At 46.2% G+C, this 24776-nt stretch overlaps 4 protein-coding genes and 1 pseudogene across 4 annotated transcripts; 4 read left to right on the top strand and 1 right to left on the bottom strand.

Moving 5' to 3' along the window:
- Smarca2-ps2 (SWI/SNF related, matrix associated, actin dependent regulator of chromatin, subfamily a, member 2, pseudogene 2) overlaps positions 1 to 6572 on the bottom strand; it is a 52054-nt pseudogene extending 45482 nt beyond the window's left edge.
- A 2355-nt stretch (positions 6573 to 8927) lies between these two features.
- On the top strand, positions 8928 to 10471 carry LOC134479076 (uncharacterized). Its single transcript, XM_087551821.1, has 3 exons — positions 8928 to 9105; positions 9520 to 9699; positions 9975 to 10471. Exons 1-3 carry the CDS (start codon positions 8928 to 8930, stop codon positions 10469 to 10471), a joined length of 855 nt encoding a protein of 284 aa, XP_087407947.1.
- A 2524-nt stretch (positions 10472 to 12995) lies between these two features.
- Positions 12996 to 14545, top strand: LOC134479075 (uncharacterized). The gene is made up of 3 exons (XM_087551820.1): positions 12996 to 13173; positions 13594 to 13773; positions 14049 to 14545. Exons 1-3 carry the CDS (start codon positions 12996 to 12998, stop codon positions 14543 to 14545), a joined length of 855 nt encoding a protein of 284 aa, XP_087407946.1.
- A 2526-nt stretch (positions 14546 to 17071) lies between these two features.
- Positions 17072 to 18617, top strand: LOC134479074 (uncharacterized). Its single transcript, XM_087551819.1, has 3 exons — positions 17072 to 17249; positions 17666 to 17845; positions 18121 to 18617. Exons 1-3 carry the CDS (start codon positions 17072 to 17074, stop codon positions 18615 to 18617), a joined length of 855 nt encoding a protein of 284 aa, XP_087407945.1.
- Positions 18618 to 21182: 2565 nt separating this feature from the next.
- 3110040M04Rikl1 (RIKEN cDNA 3110040M04 gene like 1) lies at positions 21183 to 22737 on the top strand. Its single transcript, XM_087551818.1, has 3 exons — positions 21183 to 21360; positions 21786 to 21965; positions 22241 to 22737. Exons 1-3 carry the CDS (start codon positions 21183 to 21185, stop codon positions 22735 to 22737), a joined length of 855 nt encoding a protein of 284 aa, XP_087407944.1.
- Positions 22738 to 24776: the final 2039 nt, after the last annotated feature.

Below are 24776 nucleotides of genomic sequence, written 5' to 3'. Positions count from 1 at the left end.
TTAATGCATCTTCTCTTTCTGAGGCCAGACTAGGAAGTCCTCTGCTATCTAAGTGTCAGGGGCCTCAAAGCAGCTAATGTATGCTGCTTGATTGGTGGCTCAGTGTTTGAGAGATCTTGGGAGTCCAGGTTCTTTGAGACTACTGGTCTTCCTATGGGGTTTCCCTCCTCCTCAACTTCTTCCAGTCTTTTTCTAATTCAACCACAGGGGTCCCTGACTTTAGTGATTTCAATGAACATTCTTATAAGTAATTCACTTCAAATATCTCAATTTATCTCTAGGGAAAGTGCTGGTCTTTGAATACATATATTCATTTAATTTTTTTAGAAAGATACTTACATGTCTTTATAGAAATCACTCCTGTGTGCGAATGATACACAGGTCAACCCATTTTCCTACCTTTCTCCACTAAATATGTCATTAGAGAAGTTTAAACTTCAAAATATCTTGGTCAGTGTGAAAAGTACAATGGTATTTTTCTACTTTATTACTTATTTTTCTTGTGAGAGTATTGAAAAGAAGAAACTTTCCACCTATTGTTTTCAGTTTAGTTTTAGAAGCTACATATTAAATGAACTAAGGAAAATGATAAGGAGAAATTGCATATTATGTGTTTGGCCTTACTATTGTTATTTTAAATATGCTAAAACTTTACTGAAGAGAAGTAAATAGTAAAAGAGTGCTAAGTACACATTTTGATGTTGGAGGAGAATTCAGGGTCCTGAGCAGGCTACACAAGCACTTTTACACAGAGCTGTATTCCTTTTAACTTGTTGTTGTCGTGGTTGTTGTTGTTGTTGTTGTTGTTGTTGTTGTTGTTGTTGTTGTTTTGTTATTTGAAACATTGTCCTCCTCAAAGTAACTCAAGGTCTAGCCTCAAATTCACAATTATTCTTCCTTAGCATCTTGAGTCAATATAACAGCCATATGTCACCACACCAAACTGTTTTATTTACCACTTAAACTAAGCAATAAATTGTGGACAAGTTCTCATATAAAGAATTGTTCCTCTGGGAGAGTGCACTGCAAAACTAATTAAGAAATACATGAGGGAAGTAAGTGAAAGATAAGGGTGATTTTTAGCAGAGTCTGTGCATATTTATATGAATTTTGATTCTTTGTGTCCAGAGAAAAGAGTGTTTTCCTCTTTATGGTGCAAGAAGGAGCAATTATTAAAAGAAGTGCATGTCATCGTTTTATAGAAATATGTTTCCCTGCCTATTGCTTTTACCTGAAAACAGTTCAAATGTAAAATTATGTATTTGGGCAGCATGCTCTGATTCCACTTAGGGAGCTGGGAAATTTCGAGTTTATAACAGCTAATTTTTATGTCTTATTTGCTTAAGTTCAGTGTTTCTTTTCTTTGTACTTTCTTAAATTCTTTATTTCTTCTCCTTGTACTTTCTTCTTTTTTATTAGATGCATTTCTTTACTTACATTTCAAATGTTATTACCTTTCCCAGGGTTTCCTGTCCATAAGCCCTCCTCCCCTCCCCCTCCCCCATACAGATGTTCCTCCCATCCACCCCCCTTACTGTCCCCCACCGGACATTCCCCTGCACTGGGCTCCAACAAGTCTATTCTTTGCTACATATCCAGTTGGAAACCTGGGTCAGTTCATGGATAGTGTTTCGGTAGTGGTTTAGTCACTGGACGCTCTGGTTGGTTGGCATTGTTGTTCTTATGGGGTTGCAAGCTCCTTTAGCTCTTTCAATCCTTTCTTTAATTCCCCCAAAGGGGGTCCTTTCCTCAGTTCAGTGGTTTGCTGCTAGCATTGACCTCTGTATTGGACATGCTCTGGATATGTCTTTCAGGAGAGATCTATATCCAGTCCCTTTCAGCTTGCACTTTTTAGCTTCATCAATCTTATCTAGTTTTAGTGGATGTGTATATATATGGTTACATGGGCCATATGTGGGGCAGGCTCTGAATGAGCATTCCTTCAGTCGTTGCTCTAAACTTTGCTTCCATATCCCCTCCTTGTACTTTCAAATGTCACTGTAACATTTCAATGAAGGTTCAGGACATAAAAAACTAGACCATGGTATATCAACTATTTTTCATAGGTTTCAGATTCATTTTAAATATTTAATTTATGGTAGATTTTGCCAAGTGGAATTAAAAATATTTTGATTAGTCAAAAGTATTTTGTTCTAATTTTAGTGATTATTATATCTACATCTTACTTAGAACAGCAGTTGTCCAAAATTATGCAGAAAATGGTCTTCTCTATTTCTGTCACTACTGATACTTAAATACTTGATCTCTCAGGAAACTTTTGGGGAGGTAAATAAAAGACACAAATGTAGGGGGATGATAGAAATATTTCATAGCGATTGTCTCAGTTATGGTTTTATTGCTGTGAACAGACACCATGACCAAGGCAATTCTTACAAGGTCAACATTTAATTGTGGCAGGCTTACAGGTTCAAAGGTTCAATCCATTATCATCAAATTCAGAGCATGGCATCATCAAGGCAGGGATGGTACAGAAGCTGAGAGATTTACATCTTTACATCATCTGAAATTTCTATAACATTATCACCATTAAGTAACACAGGGTTAAGCTCCATTTCACTTCCTGGTACATATTTAAAGGAGGGAAGCATCCTTTACATCTTGGAAGGCTGCTAGGAGAATACTGACTTCTAAGCATCTAGGATGAGGGTATTAAAGCCCACACCTACAGGGACACACCTACTCTAACATAGCCACACCTTCTAATACTGCCACTCCCTGGGCTGAGCATATACACACCATCACATTCCACTCCCTGTCCCCCATAGGTTTGGTCAAACATATGAGTCTGTGGGAGCCATACCTAAACATAGCATAATATAAAAATGCATTTAGTCCAACTTCAAAAGTCCCCAAAGTCTAACAGTCTCAAAAATATTAAAAGTCCAAAGTTCAAGGTCTCTTCTGAGATTCAGCCAATCATTTAACTGTAACTCCCAAGGAAAGACAGGAAAACAGCTGGGCAAACTCCACACTCTACATCTCCATGTCTGATTTCAAGGTGATAGTACTGGCTGGTTTTGTGTGCCAACTTGACACAGGCTGGAATTATTACAAAGTACCCTCAGTTGAGGAAATTCCTCCATGAGATTTAGCTATAAGGCATTTTCCCAGCTAGTGATCAATGGGGAGGGCCCATTGTGGGTATGAAGAAATAAGTTTCATAGATACAAGAAACAAAGCTGTAAGAACGAGGTTCTGGGAAAACAGGAGTAAGGTCTTGGTGGTCAGAATGACCAGGCTTAATGGAAACCAGCCAAAACAAAACCAACTGTTCTTCCTACCCCTCCCTATGGTAAATTCTGAGAACAACCACAAGATGTCATCCTGACCTTGCCCGACCACCCAGTTCCTCTCCCACCTTCTGAGGAACTTTCCAACTTAGCCCTTTCCCAGTGATTTTCCAAGGCCAGGTGAGGAAAGTGACTAACTAAGTCAAGAACAGCCCCTTGAGCAGGCTAGCCAATACCTGTCAAGATCCTTTGTCCTGTGTACCAACAATGATAATGGACCAGCTAGTCCTGTTTCTGAAGTCTGTCCTCTGTAAAGAGTAAAAGTTGTGTGGTTTTTGGGTAAGTTGTTGCCTCTCCCTGTGAGGATGAGCAACCCCACGTACATGGATCATTAAAACTCTTGCCATTGTAGCGTAACTTTGTCAAGTTGTGTTGTGGGTTGTGTTCCTGAAGTAAGGCCATTCGGGGCCTACAACAGGTGGTGCCATCCCTGGGCTGGTGGTCCTGGGTTCTATAAGAAAGCAAGCTAAGCAAGGCAGGGGAAGCAAGCCAGTAAGTAACATCTCTCCGTAGCCTCTGCATCAGCTCCTACTTCTGACATGCTTGAGTTGCAGTCCTAACTTTCTTTGGTGATGAACAGCAATGTGGAAAGTGTAAGCTCAATAAACCCTATCATCCCCAACTTGCTTTTGATCATGATGTTTTGTGCAGTAATAGGAACCCTGAATAACACAGTGGTCTTCAGATCTCCAACTCCTTTTCATCTTTGTTGACTGCAAAAATCTTCTTTCTCTGGGCTGGTTCCATTCTCTGTTAGCAGCTTTACTCATCAGATACACCATGGTATCACAAAAGTCTTGGAGTCTCCAAGTCAACTTCACTGTTACAGCATCTTGTTTCCATATCACGGATCCACACATGATCATCTGGGTTCCTCCAAAGGACTGGCATTACTTCTCCAGCTCTGCCCTCTGTAGCACTCTAAGCTCAGGTTGATCCACTCCACTACTGTTGCTGTTCTTGGTAATTATCCCATGGTACTGGGATCTCTAATATTCTAGGGTCCTCTGCTATAACTAGACTTCACCAATAGCCTCTCATAGGTTCTCTTTATGATGCCAAACATCAACTCCTTTGCATGAATGACACCTCCAGTCATGGGCCATCAACAACAACTGAGGCTGTATTTTCATTAATGACCTTCAATGCCCTCTCACAGTGCCTAGCCTAGCCTCAGCTGCTCTTCATGACCCCTTCATGCTTTCAAAACCAGTTTTACCTGGGTGATTCTTATACATTACCAAGTTCAGCTGAAGCACAAGGTACAACCTTGGCTATCTCTGGAACACATTTTTTTTTTGTACTCTCAGAAAACACTTCCCAGAAATTTTCATCTCAGTGATGCTGGTCTCTTCTTAATCACCACAAATTTCTTAGCTCCAGCTAACCAACATCAATTGTCCCAGTAGTTCCTTCTATTATGGACTCTAAAATCAGAGCCACGTGGACAAAGCTGCAGAGTTCTGTTGATTCCTGGGGCTGAAATTTCTATAACATTATCACCAGCTTTCTGTTTACCAACTCCTTTACTGCCTATGCTTGGCTGTCCTGGAACATGTTCTGTAGACTGACTTTGAATTCAGATAGCTACATCCCTGTTTCTAAGCACTGGGATTAATAGTGTGCTCCACTGAGTCTAAGTTTTCTTCACTTAGAAATTGTTTTGCTATCCTCGAACTCAGAGATCTGCTTGTCTTTGCCTCCTGGGATTAAAAGACTTGTTGGGTTTAGTTTACTGAGTGAGATCTTACCCCAAGGTCACTACTCCCTTAATTCAATTTAATATTATATATATTCCTTCTCAGATTGCTATACTTGTTTATAATGCTCTTCATGAGCCTTAACCAGAGAACAAAGTCTATGATGGGCATTTCTGAGATCCTTTGTCAATGCAATTACCCTGAGTCTTTTCACCTTAGCCTCAGGTAAACTCTTCAAACAAGGGCAAAAAGTAACTATATTCTTCAACAAAATACCACAAATACAGTCTTTTGACTATATACTAAAATTCTCCACTGAAACTCCTTGGGCTAGGTCCATATAATTCAAATCACTCTCAATAATGAAGTCATCCATATTTCTACTAGGATATCACATTAAGCTCCATTTAAAAATATCCCATTGCTTTCCAAATCCAAAGTTTCAAAATCCACTTTCTTTCAAGCATAATCATGGTCAGGCCTATATTAACAATACCCCACTACTAGTACCAACTTCCGTTTTAATTAGGGTTTTATTGTTGTGTACAGACACCATGACCAAGGCAACTTATAAGGGCAATATCTAATTTGGACTAGCTTACAGTTTCAGAGGTTTAGTCCATTATCATCAAGGTGGGACCATGGCAGTATCCAGGGAGGTATGATGGAGGAGAAGCTGTGTATTTCTTCTTGGAAAGGCTACTTGGAAAATTCTGGCTTAAAGAAAACTAGGATGAGGGCCTTAAAGCCACATCCACAAAGAAACACCTACTCCAACAAGACCACATCTTGTAATCATGCCACTCCCTGGGTAGAGTATATACAAACCAACACAGCAATCTATTGAATATTTCATCTTTTCTATTAAATTAAGTAGTGTACATTTTTTTCACTCAAGATTATGGTTGGATATAATTCCTATAAGGGACAATTAGTTCCATTTTTTACTGCTCATATGTGTATGGATACGGAGCCATCTACTGGAACATGGAAAACCTACTAGTAGCCATATGTTTAAAGAAGAATGTATATTCCTTCCCCAGAAACTAGAAACTGCCCATAGCTCCACAAGGAAGGATAGTGTGTTCAGGGCACCTCCACCATGAATACCAGACTATTGGTTAGCTTCATGTTGTACAGGTCTTACTCTGGTAACCATAGCTTCTGTGAGTCCGTGAATATAAAAGGAATGTCATGTCTAGATGACAACATTTAGCAATAATTCTGTCCATCAACCAGGTCTAAATGTTTTCAACCCTTTTCTGCACTGCTGTTGCTGGAGTCTCAACAAGATGAGGATTAATAAAGATGTCCTACTTAGATGTAAACACTCAACCTCTTATTCTTGGGCACTTTGAACAGTTACCATTCTCTGCAGAGATTATAATCATTAAAAATGACAGATGCACTGAAAAGTTGATAGCAACTTTGTTCTTTGGATTAAACAAAATATTACAAGGTATTTGACAGGATGACCATGTTTTCATATAATGGCCAATAATACCATATTGCCGATGAACTTGACAGCCAGAAGCTTGAAAATGACTACTGTAATAGCCATAGTACTAACATCATTATTTCAAGAATCATATCCAATAACAATGAAGTGAGTTTCCTATGGAAGATGTGTCTACAGAACAACTGTTCACCTGTTATCAGTATTAAATCATACAGGATCCAGAAGTGGGTAGACTACTGGTTTCTTCTCCAGGGAGCTTTATACAAAGAACTTGAAAGGTGAAGATATCTAGAAGGGAGAATATTAATAAGTCAGTTTGTAACAAGGTCTCTTGTACCAAGTGAGTGTTGAACTTCCCATGAAAGGAACAAGGCTCCTGGAGGAATATATTTGGTGTTCCTTGGGTCAAGCTCCAGTCTTTGTGCATGCTAGTTGCACAGCACCAGAGCGGCACAACATTTTCTAGGCATTGAGAAGGCTGGGCTCCTTTCCTCACTTGGAACTGCCCTTATTTCTTACTTATTTCTTAGTGCTGAGCATTAAGGCACTGCCTGGAATCCTGTCTTTACTTCAGGTTAACAAGTTAGTCCAGTAATTCTTCTAGGTTTTGTGTGTTGGTGAACTTAGAGGAGAGCTTCCTGTTCAGTAGACTAACTCTCTGACAAAATCAATAAATTCAGGACTCAAAAACCTGTGACCTGTTAAGAGTGTTCCATTTTTAATATCTCTCTTGGATCCACCTTTCAGATAAAGATTTAATTCATCTATGTGTCAATCAAGTGCGGACAATTGATCTCTCCTTCATCTGTCTAGGACTTTATACACTATTGGCCTATTGGGAGTAATGGGAACCAAACCTATTTACATTTCCTTCAGATCCCATATTGAACATGTGTGAGGGAGAGAGAGAGAGAGAGAGAGAGAGAGAGAGAGAGAGAGAGAGAGTACTTGGGTGTGTGGTAGGATGTATGATTTGTAGATAGAGATCATTGAAGAAGTTCTGAGACTCATATCTTTTTTCCTCCATCCTGTTCTGCAGAATGATCTTCAGTAACGAGGCTCTGTAGATGTTTTGTTAGTTTGAGACTGGGTCTCAGAACTTAGCACTGGTTGGCCTTGCACTTTCTCTGTAGGTCAGGCTGATTTCCTGTCAGATACACACCTGCTTCCTTTGGACTAGGAATTGCTGAGGTTGAAGTCCTGAGACAAAAAACTAGATCCACTGGACCGAGCAGTCTCATTTGTTCCTACATTCCTTGTTCCTTCATACCTTCTCTCAATTCTTTCTTCCCAGCTACCCTTTTTCCTTTTGCTTTATGTTCTGCTTGTCCTTCTTTACTCAGGCAGTGTCTAAGGATTCTATTGCTGTGAAGAGAACCATGACCAGGACAACTTTGGTAAAACAAAACAAAACAAAAACGCATTTAATAGCAGCTTGCATACACTTTAAGTTGTTTAGATCATTGTCATCAGAGTGGAAGCGTGAGGCTGAACATGCATAAGGAACTGATCATTATTTTGTAAAGTCCATGAGGAGAAGTCAGAGGGAGTCCATGGCTCTGTATGGCTCAGGGTTTGAAAAACAAAAAATCAAACAGCATACTTCACACAAGATTTATCTAGCATAAACGAACAAACCCTAAGGCCATATCACATGTTAAATCCTTCCAAAGTAGTACTAAAGTCTTAAGGGAAAACCATTCAAGTCTACTATCCTACAAGTTGCTGTTCTTACTCAATCGACCATGTTCTCCTCCATAGCAACTGTAGGCTTGTACCTATATCCTAATGAAGAAATTCATTGAGTGCAGCTTTTAGCAAACCATAGTTGAAGACAGACTGGCTCCATACCGTTTCCAAATCAAGACCCAATTGGGGAAAACAAGTCTCGTCAGGTGGCATTGAAAAAATTGCTCAGACAACTCAGCAAGCATCTGAGATGCACATACACACGCACACACACACACACACACACACAAGTGCATGTAGACACCAATTCAGTAGGAGGTAGTAGGGTCACACACAAAGGGGCACACCTATGTCCCGATGCATGCACACTCTCACCCAACCACCCATAGAAACGTCCACACAGAGATAGGGAGACAAGTTTGTGGGCTGGAGGTCGAAACTCTATAGCAAACCTAAAGCATCGAATCAGAGTTCAAAAAGCATTGTGTGTTTGGTATCCTGTTTAGGACACCCATTAGAGAAGAAATTTAACTGTGGCCTTCAGCTTCAAACCCTCCCAATTTAGTAGAGAAAGCATGGCAGTCAACCAGAAGGAATATTCCTCGAGTTAGATTGAATTAAGTCGCCCCTCCCTATTCCTGGGTGTGGCCTGACAGGGATTGGCGAAAGCTCCTGCAAGAGCTCTGCCAGGGGGTGGAGTTTCAGGACTGCATTTAGGGCCAATCAACTCTACAATCAGCACCATTTGCCCGTGAGCTCCGGCCAAAGATGGAGGCAGAAAGGAGTGAAGCACAAGTGGAGGAGCCTGGACCTGTGAATTTAGAGATGCCCATCGTATCTCCTTCCAAGAGAAAGCAGCCCCTAGAGCAGAAGAGAGAAGAGAAACAGTCCTCTGAAGGTGGGGAGAACAGTGGCCCGCGTTCCAAGTCCTCTGCCAATGGCAAAGGTAGGGTTTCCATCTTTGAGCTACTGGTGGGCTTGTTGAAGTTGAGGAAGGAGGTCGGCTGCACTCTTCATGGTGCCCTCACTGCACATTTGATAACAAATTGTGAGAGTGTGTGTGTGTGTGTGTGTGTGTGTGTGTGTGTGTGTGTGTGTGTGTGTGTTTGTGTTTGCTTTTGGGGTGAGCCTAGGTCAGCCAAGGGTCACTGGGTCTGTATTTTGGAATGTTTGTTGAAGCAACTTGGGAACATCCCAAGCATGTGTAAGCCTTCACCAAAGAGGGGATGTGGAATAGAAAAGTAGTGGGGTTCTGCATGGGAGTGTAAGGCGTGCCAGGAGCTTGGCCTCATGGTGCCTTATCTCAGGCTTTCCTTAGGAAGGTTGGGGACCTTTCACCAATTACCTCTTGTCCCCACAGAGAACACCTGTCCAAGTTTGGAGCCTAAAGTCCCCAGGCAGAAGCGATCTGGGCAAAGCTGGGCTGTCTCCTCCTGCAGACCTGACAAGAGAAGTAACGAGCTGGATGAGAAGAGGAGGGCCAGACCATTTTCCTCCAGAGAGATAGGAAGGGAAAAGCATGGCTCCAGCCACAGGAGAGGTAGGTCTGGGCTTTGAAGAAGCAGATCCGAGGGGGCAAATGCCCTGGGTGCTAAGCAAACCGTGCATAGAACACAGCTGGTGGTGACTGGTTCGTTGGGGCTTCCAGTGCTAAGGCACTGTGGGGAGGGTGTGTTTCCACAGGACATGAAACAGACCCTATCAGGGCATGGAAAAAGCTCTTTCAAGAGCTCTTTCGCGGTGGTGTTATGGTAGGGTAGGCTGCTGGGTGAAATCAGTGTGCACTCTGAGTAATGCCCATTGTCTCTGCCACAGATTCCTCGCACACAAAACTGCATGTAAAGGACCGAAGGCCCCAGCTAAGATCTCCTGTGAGGACTCTGAAGCGCAGGCCCTCCGGAGACAGCTATGGTGCCCCATACAACTCAGCCAAGAGGCGCAGACACCCTTCTCCGGAAGCCCTCTCATTCCCGACGTTCTCCCTGCTGATGTCCAGAGTCTTCACCAACATGGGTGCCTTGCAGGTGGCCCTGGACGACCTCCAAACCCCCGGAGGTGCCTTCCTGCCTGGGCCTTCCAGCAGCAGGGAGCCCACTGTCTCACAGCGCGCCTGGCTCACTTGGCAATTGTCTCACGCGGGAGCAGCCCTGCACTGGGCTCTTCACACAGTCAATTCCATTTGGTCTGCACAGGCCAGCCTGCCTAGATACACCTGGCCCTACAACCCAGGACAGCTAAGTGGTGCACAGAGCAGGCCACTGCCCTTCACATCTCTCAACCCTTCGTGGGTTGCAAGCGTCACCCTGGGCTGAGCACATCAGGCCAGAGAGGCCAGCAGGCAGGCTTTGTGTCCTCAGCGAGCACCAAACCATCTGCCTATCCTGAGGATCCCTCCTTTAGGGCCTGGGGACACTCCACTTAGAGACACAGGGCCTGCCTGTGAAGAAATCCTGCGAAGATTCTCGCGGGAACTTGGTCCTTTGAGAGCTTTCACTGACTTGGATCCTTCCACCTGCCCTTTAGGAACTGTGTATCATTTGAGAAATGACAGACTTTTAGAGTTCAATCAGCAAAGGGAGCTTGATTAGCCTACAGACACCCTCGTCCCTTTTTGGACAATGTCCCGTATGCCAAGTGAGTGTTGAACTGCCCGTGTAAGGCACGGGAGCTCGCGAACCTTTGACATGCTGTTCCTGGGATCAAGCTCCAGTCCTTGTTCATGCTAGTTCCCAGAGTCTCAGCTGTACAGCCCTTTCTGGGTTCTGGGATGGCTGGGCCCCTTCCCTCAGTTGGAACTGCCATTCTTCCTTTCTTTTGAGCCCTGAGGCACCTCCTGGATTCCAGAACTTACCTCAGGATAGCAACCAAGACTGGTGTGTTGCAGACCATAGAACACAGCTTCCTGTTCAGTAGACTGACACAATCAAGCCATTCAGGACTCGAAATCCATGACCTTTTAAGAGTATTATCCATTTTTACTCTCTCACTTGGTTGAATCTTGTCTTGCAATATTTCATCATGGTTTTTACCTTTTTAAATAAAGATTTAGTTCGTCCTCATGTTAATCGAGTGATGTCAATGTATCTCTCCTTCATCTGCGTAATAGTGTATACACTATTAGCCCGTGTGGAGTAATCTATATACATTCCTTTTTTATCTCATATTGCACGAATGTATGAGTGTGTGAGTGTGTGTGAGTGTCTGTGTGTGTGTATGTGTGTGTATGTGTGCGTGTGCACACGGGTGTGTGCATGTGTGGTAAGCAAGCATGATTTGTAGACAGAGATCATTGCAGAAGTTCTGAGAGTCAAATCTTTCATTCCTCCATCCTGTTCTGCAGACTGATCTTCGGTATTGAGGCTCTGTAGATGTTTTTTGTTTTGTTAGTTTGAGACTGGGTCTCAGGAGGTAGCTCTGGTTGTCCTTGAACTTTCTCTGTAGGCCAGACTGTCTCCTTGACTGATACACACCTGCTTCCTCTGGACTACCGATTGCTGAGGTTGAAGTCCTGAGCCAACAAACCTGATCCACTGGACCTACCAGTCTTCCTTTGTCCCTTCTTTTCTTTCTTCCTTCCTACCTTCTTTCCATCCTTTCTTCCCTGCTGCCCTTTGTCTCTTATGTTCTTCCTTCCCTCCTTTTCTCAGGCAGTGTCTCAGGATTCTATTGCTGTGAAGGAAACCATGACCAGGACAAATTGGTAAAAGAAAGCATTTAATAGCAGCTTGCATACGCTGCCAGTAGTTTTGTTCATTGCCATCAGGGCTGGAAGCATGGTGGCAAAGAGAGTGAGAGGGGGCCGAGGAATCACATGTAACTAATCATTCTTTATCCAGGTCCAGGGCAGCAGTGAGAGGGTATGTCTGGCTGTGGTTTTGAAACCACAAAACAACCAACTGGCTTCACCCACCACGTTTCCAAGCATAGGCATGCCTACCCTAAGGCCCTACCACAACTTAAATCCTTCCCGAGTAGTACTCTTTTCCTGAGGGATAAGCATTCAAGTCTACTATCCTACAAGTTGCTGTTCTTACTCAATCGACCATGTTCTCCTCCATAGCAACTGTGGGCTTGTACCTATATCCTAATGAAGAAACTCATTGAGTGCAGCTTTTAAAAACCCATAGTTGAAGAAGACTGGCTCCATACCGTTTCCAAATCAAGAGCCAATTGGGGAAAACCAATCTGGTCAGGTGGCATTGAAAAAATTGCTCAGACAACTCAGCAAGCATCTGAGATGCACACACATGCGCGCGCGCGCACACACACACACACACACACACACAATCACGGATACTGCAAAAATAAACAAACACACACAAACACACACACACACACACACACAAACACACACACACATGCATGTAGACACCAATTCAGCAGGAGGTAGTAGGGTCACACACAAAGGGGCACACCTATGTCCCGATGCATGCACACTCTCACCCAACCACCCATAGAAACGTCCACACAGAGATAGGGAGACAAGTTTGTGGGCTGGAGGTCGAAACTCTATAGCAAACCTAAAGCATCGAATCAGAGTTCAAAAAGCATTGTGTGTTTGGTATCCTGTTTAGGACACCCATTAGAGAAGAAATTTAACTGTGGCCTTCAGCTTCAAACCCTCCCAATTTAGTAGAGAAAGCATGGCAGTCAACCAGAAGGAATATTCCTCGAGTTAGATTGAATTAAGTCGCCCCTCCCTATTCCTGGGTGTGGCCTGACAGGGATTGGCGAAAGCTCCTGCAAGAGCTCTGCCAGGGGGTGGAGTTTCAGGACTGCATTTAGGGCCAATCAACTCTACAATCAGCACCATTTGCCCGTGAGCTCCGGCCAAAGATGGAGGCAGAAAGGAGTGAAGCACAAGTGGAGGAGCCTGGACCTGTGAATTTAGAGATGCCCATCGTATCTCCTTCCAAGAGAAAGCAGCCCCTAGAGCAGAAGAGAGAAGAGAAACAGTCCTCTGAAGGTGGGGAGAACAGTGGCCCGCGTTCCAAGTCCTCTGCCAATGGCAAAGGTAGGGTTTCCATCTTTGAGCTACTGGTGGGCTTGTTGAAGTTGAGGAAGGAGGTCGGCTGCACTCTTCATGGTGCCCTCACTGCACATTTGATAACAAATTGTGAGAGAGAGAGAGAGTGTGTGTGTGTGTGTGTGTGTGTGTGTGTGTGTGTGTGTGTGTGTGTTTGTGTTTGCTTTTGGGGTGAGCCTAGGTCAGCCAAGGGTCACTGGGTCTGTATTTTGGAATGTTTGTTGAAGCAACTTGGGAACATCCCAAGCATGTGTAAGCCTTCACCAAAGAGGGGATGTGGAATAGAAAAGTAGTGGGGTTCTGCATGGGACTGTAAGGCGTGCCAGGAGCTTGGCCTCATGGTGCCTTATCTCAGGCTTTCCTTAGGAAGGTTGGGGACCTTTCACCAATTACCTCTTGTCCCCACAGAGAACACCTGTCCAAGTTTGGAGCCTAAGGTCCCCAGGCAGAAGCGATCTGGGCAAAGCTGGGCTGTCTCCTCCTGCAGACCTGACAAGAGCAGTAACGAGCTGGATGAGAAGAGGAGGGCCAGACCGTTTTCCTCCAGAGAGATAGGAAGGGAAAAGCATGGCTCCAGCCACAGGAGAGGTAGGTCTGGGCTTTGAAGAAGCAGACCCGAGGGGGCAAATGCCCTGGGTGCTAAGCAAACCGTGCATAGAAAACAGCTGGTGGTGACTGGTTCGTTGGGGCTTCCAGTGCTAAGGCACTGTGGGGAGGGTGTGTTTCCACAGGACATGAAACAGACCCTATCAGGGCATGGAAAAAGCTCTTTCAAGAGCTCTTTCGCGGTGGTGTTATGGTAGGGTAGGCTGCTGGGTGAAATCAGTGTGCACTCTGAGTAATGCCCATTGTCTCTGCCACAGATTCCTCGCACACAAAACTGCATGTAAAGGACCGAAGGCCCCAGCTAAGATCTCCTGTGAGGACTCTGAAGCGCAGGCCCTCCGGAGACAGCTATGGTGCCCCATACAACTCAGCCAAGAGGCGCAGACACCCTTCTCCGGAAGCCCTCTCATTCCCGACGTTCTCCCTGCTGATGTCCAGAGTCTTCACCAACATGGGTGCCTTGCAGGTGGCCCTGGACGACCTCCAAACCCCTGGAGGTGCCTTCCTGCCTGGGCCTTCCAGCAGCAGGGAGCCCACTGTCTCACAGCGCGCCTGGCTCACTTGGCAATTGTCTCACGCGGGAGCAGCCCTGCACTGGGCTCTTCACACAGTCAATTCCATTTGGTCTGCACAGGCCAGCCTGCCTAGATACACCTGGCCCTACAACCCAGGACAGCTAAGTGGTGCACAGAGCAGGCCACTGCCCTTCACATCTCTTAACCCTTCGTGGGTTGCAAGCGTCACCCTGGGCTGAGCACATCAGGCCAGAGAGGCCAGCAGGCAGGCTTTGTGTCCTCAGCGAGCACCAAACCATCTGCCTATCCTGAGGATCCCTCCTTTAGGGCCTGGGGACACTCCACTTAGAGACACAGGGCCTGCCTGTGAAGAAATCCTGCGAAGATTCTCGCGGGAACTTGGACCTTTGAGAGCTTTCACTGACTTGGATCCTTCCACCTGCCCTTTAGGAACTGTGTATCATTTGAGAAATGACAGACTTTTAGAGTTCAATCAGCAAAGGGAGCTTGATTAGCCTACAGACACCCTCGTCCCTTTTTGGAAAATGTCCCGTATGCCAACTGAGTGTTGAACTGCCCGTGGAAGGCACGGGAGCTCGCGAACCTTTGACATGCTGTTCCTGGGATCAAGCCCCAGTCCTTGTTCATGCTAGTTCCCAGAGTCTCAGCTGTACAGCCCTTTCTGGGCTCTGGGATGGCTGGGCCCCTTCCCTCAGTTGGAACTGCCATTCTTCCTTTCTTTTGAGCCCTGAGGCACCTCCTGGATTCCAGAACTTACCTCAGGATAGCAACCAAGATTGGTGTGTTGCAGACCATAGAACACAGCTTCCTGTTCAGTAGACTGACACAATCAAGCCATTCAGGACTCGAAATCCATGACCTTTTAAGAGTATTATACATTTTTCCTCTCTCACTTGGTTGAATCTTGTCTTGCAATATTTCATCATGGTTTTTACCTTTTTAAATAAAGATTTAGTTCGTCCTCATGTCAATCGAGTGATGTCAATGTATCTCTCCTTCATCTGCGTAATAGTGTATACACTATTAGGCTGTGTGGAGTAATCTATATACATTCCTTTTTTATCTCATATTGCACGAATGTATGAGTGTGTGAGTGTGTGTGAGTGTCTGTGTGTGTGTGTATGTGTGTGTATGTGTGCGTGTGCACACGGGTGTGTGCATGTGTTGTAAGCAAGCATGATTTGTAGACAGAGATCATTGCAGAAGTTCTGAGAGTCAAATCTTTCATTCCTCCATCCTGTTCTGCAGACTGATCTTCGGTATTGAGGCTCTGTAGATGTTGTTTGTTTTGTTAGTTTGAGACTGGGTCTCAGGAGGTAGCTCTGGTTGTCCTTGAACTTTCTCTGTAGGCCAGACTGTCTCCTTGACTGATACACACCTGCTTCCTCTGGACTACCGATTGCTGAGGTTGAAGTCCTGAGCCAACAAACCTGATCCACTGGACCTACCAGTCTTCCTTTGTCCCTTCTTTTCTTTCTTCCTTCCTACCTGCTTTCCATCCTTTCTTCCCTGCTGCCCTTTGTCTCTTATGTTCTTCCTTCCCTCCTTTTCTCAGGCAGTGTCTCAGGATTCTATTGCTGTGAAGGAAACCATGACCAGGACAAATTGGTAAAAGAAAGCATTTAATAGCAGCTTGCATACGCTGCCAGTAGTTTTGTTCATTGCCATCAGGGCTGGAAGCATGGTGGCAAAGAGAGTGAGAGGGGGCCGAGGAATCACATGTAACTAATCATTCTTTATCCAGGTCCAGGGCAGCAGTGAGAGGGTATGTCTGGCTGTGGTTTTGAAACCACAAAACAACCAACTGGCTTCACCCACCACGTTTCCAAGCATAGGCATGCCTACCCTAAGGCCCTACCACAACTTAAATCCTTCCCGAGTAGTACTCTTTTCCTGAGGGATAAGCATTCAAGTCTACTATCCTACAAGTTGCTGTTCTTACTCAATCGACCATGTTCTCCTCCATAGCAACTGTGGGCTTGTACCTATATCCTAATGAAGAAACTCATTGAGTGCAGCTTTTAAAAACCCATAGTTGAAGAAGACTGGCTCCATACCGTTTCCAAATCAAGAGCCAATTGGGGAAAACCAATCTGGTCAGGTGGCATTGAAAAAATTGCTCAGACAACTCAGCAAGCATCTGAGATGCACACACATGCGCGCGCGCGCACACACACACACACACACACACACAATCACGGATACTGCAAAAATAAACAAACACACACAAACACACACACACACACACACACAAACACACACACACATGCATGTAGACACCAATTCAGCAGGAGGTAGTAGGGTCACACACAAAGGGGCACACCTATGTCCCGATGCATGCACACTCTCACCCAACCACCCATAGAAACGTCCACACAGAGATAGGGAGACAAGTTTGTGGGCTGGAGGTCGAAACTCTATAGCAAACCTAAAGCATCGAATCAGAGTTCAAAAAGCATTGTGTGTTTGGTATCCTGTTTAGGACACCCATTAGAGAAGAAATTTAACTGTGGCCTTCAGCTTCAAACCCTCCCAATTTAGTAGAGAAAGCATGGCAGTCAACCAGAAGGAATATTCCTCGAGTTAGATTGAATTAAGTCGCCCCTCCCTATTCCTGGGTGTGGCCTGACAGGGATTGGCGAAAGCTCCTGCAAGAGCTCTGCCAGGGGGTGGAGTTTCAGGACTGCATTTAGGGCCAATCAACTCTACAATCAGCACCATTTGCCCGTGAGCTCCGGCCAAAGATGGAGGCAGAAAGGAGTGAAGCACAAGTGGAGGAGCCTGGACCTGTGAATTTAGAGATGCCCATCGTATCTCCTTCCAAGAGAAAGCAGCCCCTAGAGCAGAAGAGAGAAGAGAAACAGTCCTCTGAAGGTGGGGAGAACAGTGGCCCGCGTTCCAAGTCCTCTGCCAATGGCAAAGGTAGGGTTTCCATCTTTGAGCTACTGGTGGGCTTGTTGAAGTTGAGGAAGGAGGTCGGCTGCACTCTTCATGGTGCCCTCACTGCACATTTGATAACAAATTGTGAGAGAGAGAGAGAGTGTGTGTGTGTGTGTGTGTGTGTGTGTGTGTGTGTGTGTGTGTTTGTGTTTGCTTTTGGGGTGAGCCTAGGTCAGCCAAGGGTCACTGGGTCTGTATTTTGGAATGTTTGTTGAAGCAACTTGGGAACATCCCAAGCATGTGTAAGCCTTCACCAAAGAGGGGATGTGGAATAGAAAAGTAGTGGGGTTCTGCATGGGACTGTAAGGCGTGCCAGGAGCTTGGCCTCATGGTGCCTTATCTCAGGCTTTCCTTAGGAAGGTTGGGGACCTTTCACCAATTACCTCTTGTCCCCACAGAGAACACCTGTCCAAGTTTGGAGCCTAAGGTCCCCAGGCAGAAGCGATCTGGGCAAAGCTGGGCTGTCTCCTCCTGCAGACCTGACAAGAGCAGTAACGAGCTGGATGAGAAGAGGAGGGCCAGACCGTTTTCCTCCAGAGAGATAGGAAGGGAAAAGCATGGCTCCAGCCACAGGAGAGGTAGGTCTGGGCTTTGAAGAAGCAGACCCGAGGGGGCAAATGCCCTGGGTGCTAAGCAAACCGTGCATAGAAAACAGCTGGTGGTGACTGGTTCGTTGGGGCTTCCAGTGCTAAGGCACTGTGGGGAGGGTGTGTTTCCACAGGACATGAAACAGACCCTATCAGGGCATGGAAAAAGCTCTTTCAAGAGCTCTTTCGCGGTGGTGTTATGGTAGGGTAGGCTGCTGGGTGAAATCAGTGTGCACTCTGAGTAATGCCCATTGTCTCTGCCACAGATTCCTCGCACACAAAACTGCATGTAAAGGACCGAAGGCCCCAGCTAAGATCTCCTGTGAGGACTCTGAAGCGCAGGCCCTCCGGAGACAGCTATGGTGCCCCATACAACTCAGCCAAGAGGCGCAGACACCCTTCTCCGGAAGCCCTCTCATTCCCGACGTTCTCCCTGCTGATGTCCAGAGTCTTCACCAACATGGGTGCCTTGCAGGTGGCCCTGGACGACCTCCAAACCCCTGGAGGTGCCTTCCTGCCTGGGCCTTCCAGCAGCAGGGAGCCCACTGTCTCACAGCGCGCCTGGCTCACTTGGCAATTGTCTCACGCGGGAGCAGCCCTGCACTGGGCTCTTCACACAGTCAATTCCATTTGGTCTGCACAGGCCAGCCTGCCTAGATACACCTGGCCCTACAACCCAGGACAGCTAAGTGGTGCACAGAGCAGGCCACTGCCCTTCACATCTCTTAACCCTTCGTGGGTTGCAAGCGTCACCCTGGGCTGAGCACATCAGGCCAGAGAGGCCAGCAGGCAGGCTTTGTGTCCTCAGCGAGCACCAAACCATCTGCCTATCCTGAGGATCCCTCCTTTAGGGCCTGGGGACACTCCACTTAGAGACACAGGGCCTGCCTGTGAAGAAATCCTGCGAAGATTCTCGCGGGAACTTGGACCTTTGAGAGCTTTCACTGACTTGGATCCTTCCACCTGCCCTTTAGGAACTGTGTATCATTTGAGAAATGACAGACTTTTAGAGTTCAATCAGCAAAGGGAGCTTGATTAGCCTACAGACACCCTCGTCCCTTTTTGGAAAATGTCCCGTATGCCAACTGAGTGTTGAACTGCCCGTGGAAGGCACGGGAGCTCGCGAACCTTTGACATGCTGTTCCTGGGATCAAGCCCCAGTCCTTGTTCATGCTAGTTCCCAGAGTCTCAGCTGTACAGCCCTTTCTGGGCTCTGGGATGGCTGGGCCCCTTCCCTCAGTTGGAACTGCCATTCTTCCTTTCTTTTGAGCCCTGAGGCACCTCCTGGATTCCAGAACTTACCTCAGGATAGCAACCAAGATTGGTGTGTTGCAGACCATAGAACACAGCTTCCTGTTCAGTAGACTGACACAATCAAGCCATTCAGGACTCGAAATCCATGACCTTTTAAGAGTATTATACATTTTTCCTCTCTCACTTGGTTGAATCTTGTCTTGCAATATTTCATCATGGTTTTTACCTTTTTAAATAAAGATTTAGTTCGTCCTCATGTCAATCGAGTGATGTCAATGTATCTCTCCTTCATCTGCGTAATAGTGTATACACTATTAGGCTGTGTGGAGTAATCTATATACATTCCTTTTTTATCTCATATTGCACGAATGTATGAGTGTGTGAGTGTGTGTGAGTGTCTGTGTGTGTGTGTATGTGTGTGTATGTGTGCGTGTGCACACGGGTGTGTGCATGTGTTGTAAGCAAGCATGATTTGTAGACAGAGATCATTGCAGAAGTTCTGAGAGTCAAATCTTTCATTCCTCCATCCTGTTCTGCAGACTGATCTTCGGTATTGAGGCTCTGTAGATGTTGTTTGTTTTGTTAGTTTGAGACTGGGTCTCAGGAGGTAGCTCTGGTTGTCCTTGAACTTTCTCTGTAGGCCAGACTGTCTCCTTGACTGATACACACCTGCTTCCTCTGGACTACCGATTGCTGAGGTTGAAGTCCTGAGCCAACAAACCTGATCCACTGGACCTACCAGTCTTCCTTTGTCCCTTCTTTTCTTTCTTCCTTCCTACCTGCTTTCCATCCTTTCTTCCCTGCTGCCCTTTGTCTCTTATGTTCTTCCTTCCCTCCTTTTCTCAGGCAGTGTCTCAGGATTCTATTGCTGTGAAGGAAACCATGACCAGGACAAATTGGTAAAAGAAAGCATTTAATAGCAGCTTGCATACGCTGCCAGTAGTTTTGTTCATTGCCATCAGGGCTGGAAGCATGGTGGCAAAGAGAGTGAGAGGGGGCCGAGGAATCACATGTAACTAATCATTCTTTATCCAGGTCCAGGGCAGCAGTGAGAGGGTATGTCTGGCTGTGGTTTTGAAACCACAAAACAACCAACTGGCTTCACCCACCACGTTTCCAAGCATAGGCATGCCTACCCTAAGGCCCTACCACAACTTAAATCCTTCCCGAGTAGTACTCTTTTCCTGAGGGATAAGCATTCAAGTCTACTATCCTACAAGTTGCTGTTCTTACTCAATCGACCATGTTCTCCTCCATAGCAACTGTGGGCTTGTACCTATATCCTAATGAAGAAACTCATTGAGTGCAGCTTTTAGAAACCCATAGTTGAAGAAGACTGGCTCCATACCGTTTCCAAATCAAGAGCCAATTGGGGAAAACCAATCTGGTCAAGTGGCATTGAAAAAATTGCTCAGACAACTCAGCAAGCATCTGAGATGCACACACATGCACACACACACACACACACAAACACACAAACACGGATACTGCAAAAATAAACAAACACACACACACACACACAAACACACAAACACGATAACTGCCAAAATAAACAAACACACACAAACACACACACACACACAAACACACACACACATGCATGTAGACTCCAATTCAGCAGGAGGTAGTAGGGTCACACACAAAGGGGCACACCTATGTCCCGATGCATGCACACTCTCACCCAACCACCCATAGAAACGTCCACACAGAGATAGAGAGACAAGTTTGTGGGCTGGAGGTCGAAACTCTATAGCAAACCTAAAGCATCGAATCAGAGTTCAAAAAGCATTGTGTGCTTGGTATCCTGTTTAGGACACCCATTAGAGAAGAAATTTAACTGTGGCCTTCAGCTTCAAACCCTCCCAATTTAGTAGAGAAAGCATGGAAATCAACCAGAAGGAATATTCCTCGAGTTAGATTGAATTAAGTCGCCCCTCCCTATTCCTGGGTGTGGCCTGACAGGGATTGGCGAAAGCTCCTGCAAGAGCTCTGCCAGGGGGTGGAGTTTCAGGACTGCATTTAGGGCCAATCAACTCTACAATCAGCACCATTTGCCCGTGAGCTCCGGCCAAAGATGGAGGCAGAAAGGAGTGAAGCACAAGTGGAGGAGCCTGGACCTGTGAATTTAGAGATGCCCATCGTATCTCCTTCCAAGAGAAAGCAGCCCCTAGAGCAGAAGAGAGAAGAGAAACAGTCCTCTGAAGGTGGGGAGAACAGTGGCCCGCGTTCCAAGTCCTCTGCCAATGGCAAAGGTAGGGTTTCCATCTTTGAGCTACTGGTGGGCTTGTTGAAGTTGAGGAAGGAGGTCGGCTGCACTCTTCATGGTGCCCTCACTGCACATTTGATAACAAATTGTGAGAGAGAGAGAGAGAGTGTGTGTGTGTGTGTGTGTGTGTGTGTGTGTGTGTGTGTGTGTGTGTGTGTTTGTGTTTGCTTTTGGGGTGAGCCTAGGTCAGCCAAGGGTCACTGGTCTGTATTTTGGAATGTTTGTTGAAGCAACTTGGGAACATCCCAAGCATGTGTAAGCCTTCACCAAAGAGGGGATGTGGAATAGAAAAGTAGTGGGGTTCTGCATGGGAGTGTAAGGCGTGCCAGGAGCTTGGCCTCATGGTGCCTTATCTCAGGCTTTCCTTAGGAAGGTTGGGGACCTTTCACCAATTACCTCTTGTCCCCACAGAGAACACCTGTCCAAGTTTGGAGCCTAAGGTCCCCAGGCAGAAGCGATCTGGGCAAAGCTGGGCTGTCTCCTCCTGCAGACCTGACAAGAGAAGTAACGAGCTGGATGAGAAGAGGAGGGCCAGACCGTTTTCCTCCAGAGAGATAGGAAGGGAAAAGCATGGCTCCAGCCACAGGAGAGGTAGGTCTGGGCTTTGAAGAAGCAGACCCGAGGGGGCAAATGCCCTGGGTGCTAAGCAAACCGTGCATAGAACACAGCTGGTGGTGACTGGTTCGTTGGGGCTTCCAGTGCTAAGGCACTGTGGGGAGGGTGTGTTTCCACAGGACATGAAACAGACCCTATCAGGGCATGGAAAAAGCTCTTTCAAGAGCTCTTTCGCGGTGGTGTTATGGTAGGGTAGGCTGCTGGGTGAAATCAGTGTGCACTCTGAGTAATGCCCATTGTCTCTGCCACAGATTCCTCGCACACAAAACTGCATGTAAAGGACCGAAGGCCCCAGCTAAGATCTCCTGTGAGGACTCTGAAGCGCAGGCCCTCCGGAGACAGCTATGGTGCCCCATACAACTCAGCCAAGAGGCGCAGACACCCTTCTCCGGAAGCCCTCTCATTCCCGACGTTCTCCCTGCTGATGTCCAGAGTCTTCACCAACATGGGTGCCTTGCAGGTGGCCCTGGACGACCTCCAAACCCCTGGAGGTGCCTTCCTGCCTGGGCCTTCCAGCAGCAGGGAGCCCACTGTCTCACAGCGCGCCTGGCTCACTTGGCAATTGTCTCACGCGGGAGCAGCCCTGCACTGGGCTCTTCACACAGTCAATTCCATTTGGTCTGCACAGGCCAGCCTGCCTAGATACACCTGGCCCTACAACCCAGGACAGCTAAGTGGTGCACAGAGCAGGCCACTGCCCTTCACATCTCTTAACCCTTCGTGGGTTGCAAGCGTCACCCTGGGCTGAGCACATCAGGCCAGAGAGGCCAGCAGGCAGGCTTTGTGTCCTCAGCGAGCACCAAACCATCTGCCTATCCTGAGGATCCCTCCTTTAGGGCCTGGGGACACTCCACTTAGAGACACAGGGCCTGCCTGTGAAGAAATCCTGCGAAGATTCTCGCGGGAACTTGGACCTTTGAGAGCTTTCACTGACTTGGATCCTTCCACCTGCCCTTTAGGAACTGTGTATCATTTGAGAAATGACAGACTTTTAGAGTTCAATCAGCAAAGGGAGCTTGATTAGCCTACAGACACCCTCGTCCCTTTTTGGACAATGTCCCGTATGCCAACTGAGTGTTGAACTGCCCGTGTAAGGCACGGGAGCTCGCGAACCTTTGACATGCTGTTCCTGGGATCAAGCCCCAGTCCTTGTTCATGCTAGTTCCCAGAGTCTCAGCTGTACAGCCCTTTCTGGGCTCTGGGATGGCTGGGCCCCTTCCCTCAGTTGGAACTGCCATTCTTCCTTTCTTTTGAGCCCTGAGGCACCTCCTGGATTCCAGAACTTACCTCAGGATAGCAACCAAGACTGGTGTGTTGCAGACCATAGAACACAGCTTCCTGTTCAGTAGACTGACACAATCAAGCCATTCAGGACTCGAAATCCATGACCTTTTAAGAGTATTATACATTTTTCCTCTCTCACTTGGTTGAATCTTGTCTTGCAATATTTCATCATGGTTTTTACCTTTTTAAATAAAGATTTAGTTCGTCCTCATGTCAATCGAGTGATGTCAATGTATCTCTCCTTCATCTGCGTAATAGTGTATACACTATTAGGCTGTGTGGAGTAATCTATATACATTCCTTTTTTATCTCATATTGCACGAATGTATGAGTGTGTGAGTGTGTGTGAGTGTCTGTGTGTGTGTGTATGTGTGTGTATGTGTGCGTGTGCACACGGGTGTGTGCATGTGTGGTAAGCAAGCATGATTTGTAGACAGAGATCATTGCAGAAGTTCTGAGAGTCAAATCTTTCATTCCTCCATCCTGTTCTGCAGACTGATCTTCGGTATTGAGGCTCTGTAGATGTTGTTTGTTTTGTTAGTTTGAGACTGGGTCTCAGGAGGTAGCTCTGGTTGTCCTTGAACTTTCTCTGTAGGCCAGACTGTCTCCTTGACTGATACACACCTGCTTCCTCTGGACTACCGATTGCTGAGGTTGAAGTCCTGAGCCAACAAACCTGATCCACTGGACCTACCAGTCTTCCTTTGTCCCTTCTTTTCTTTCTTCCTTCCTACCTGCTTTCCATCCTTTCTTCCCTGCTGCCCTTTGTCTCTTATGTTCTTCCTTCCCTCCTTTTCTCAGGCAGTGTCTCAGGATTCTATTGCTGTGAAGGAAACCATGACCAGGACAAATTGGTAAAAGAAAGCATTTAATAGCAGCTTGCATACGCTGCCAGTAGTTTTGTTCATTGCCATCAGGGCTGGAAGCATGGTGGCAAAGAGAGTGAGAGGGGGCCGAGGAATCACATGTAACTAATCATTCTTTATCCAGGTCCAGGGCAGCAGTGAGAGGGTATGTCTGGCTGTGGTTTTGAAACCACAAAACAACCAACTGGCTTCACCCACCACGTTTCCAAGCATAGGCATGCCTACCCTAAGGCCCTACCACAACTTAAATCCTTCCCGAGTAGTACTCTTTTCCTGAGGGATAAGCATTCAAGTCTACTATCCTACAAGTTGCTGTTCTTACTCAATCGACCATGTTCTCCTCCATAGCAACTGTGGGCTTGTACCTATATCCTAATGAAGAAACTCATTGAGTGCAGCTTTTAGAAACCCATAGTTGAAGACAGACTGGCTCCATACCGTTTCCAAATCAAGAGCCAATTGGGGAAAACCAATCTGGTCAGGTGGCATTGAAAAAATTGCTCAGACAACTCAGCAAGCATCTGAGATGCACACACATGCGCGCACACACACACACACACACACACACACACACACACACACACACAAACACACAAACACGATGACTGCAAAAATAAACAAACACACACAAACACAC

The sequence above is a fragment of the Rattus norvegicus genome, chromosome 5 (genome assembly GCF_021556685.1).
Source record: "Rattus norvegicus strain SHRSP/BbbUtx chromosome 5, alternate assembly SHRSP_T2T, whole genome shotgun sequence".
In the NCBI taxonomy this organism is placed as follows: domain Eukaryota; kingdom Metazoa; phylum Chordata; class Mammalia; order Rodentia; family Muridae; genus Rattus; species Rattus norvegicus.
This window is presented reverse-complemented; position numbering and strand designations above follow the sequence as displayed.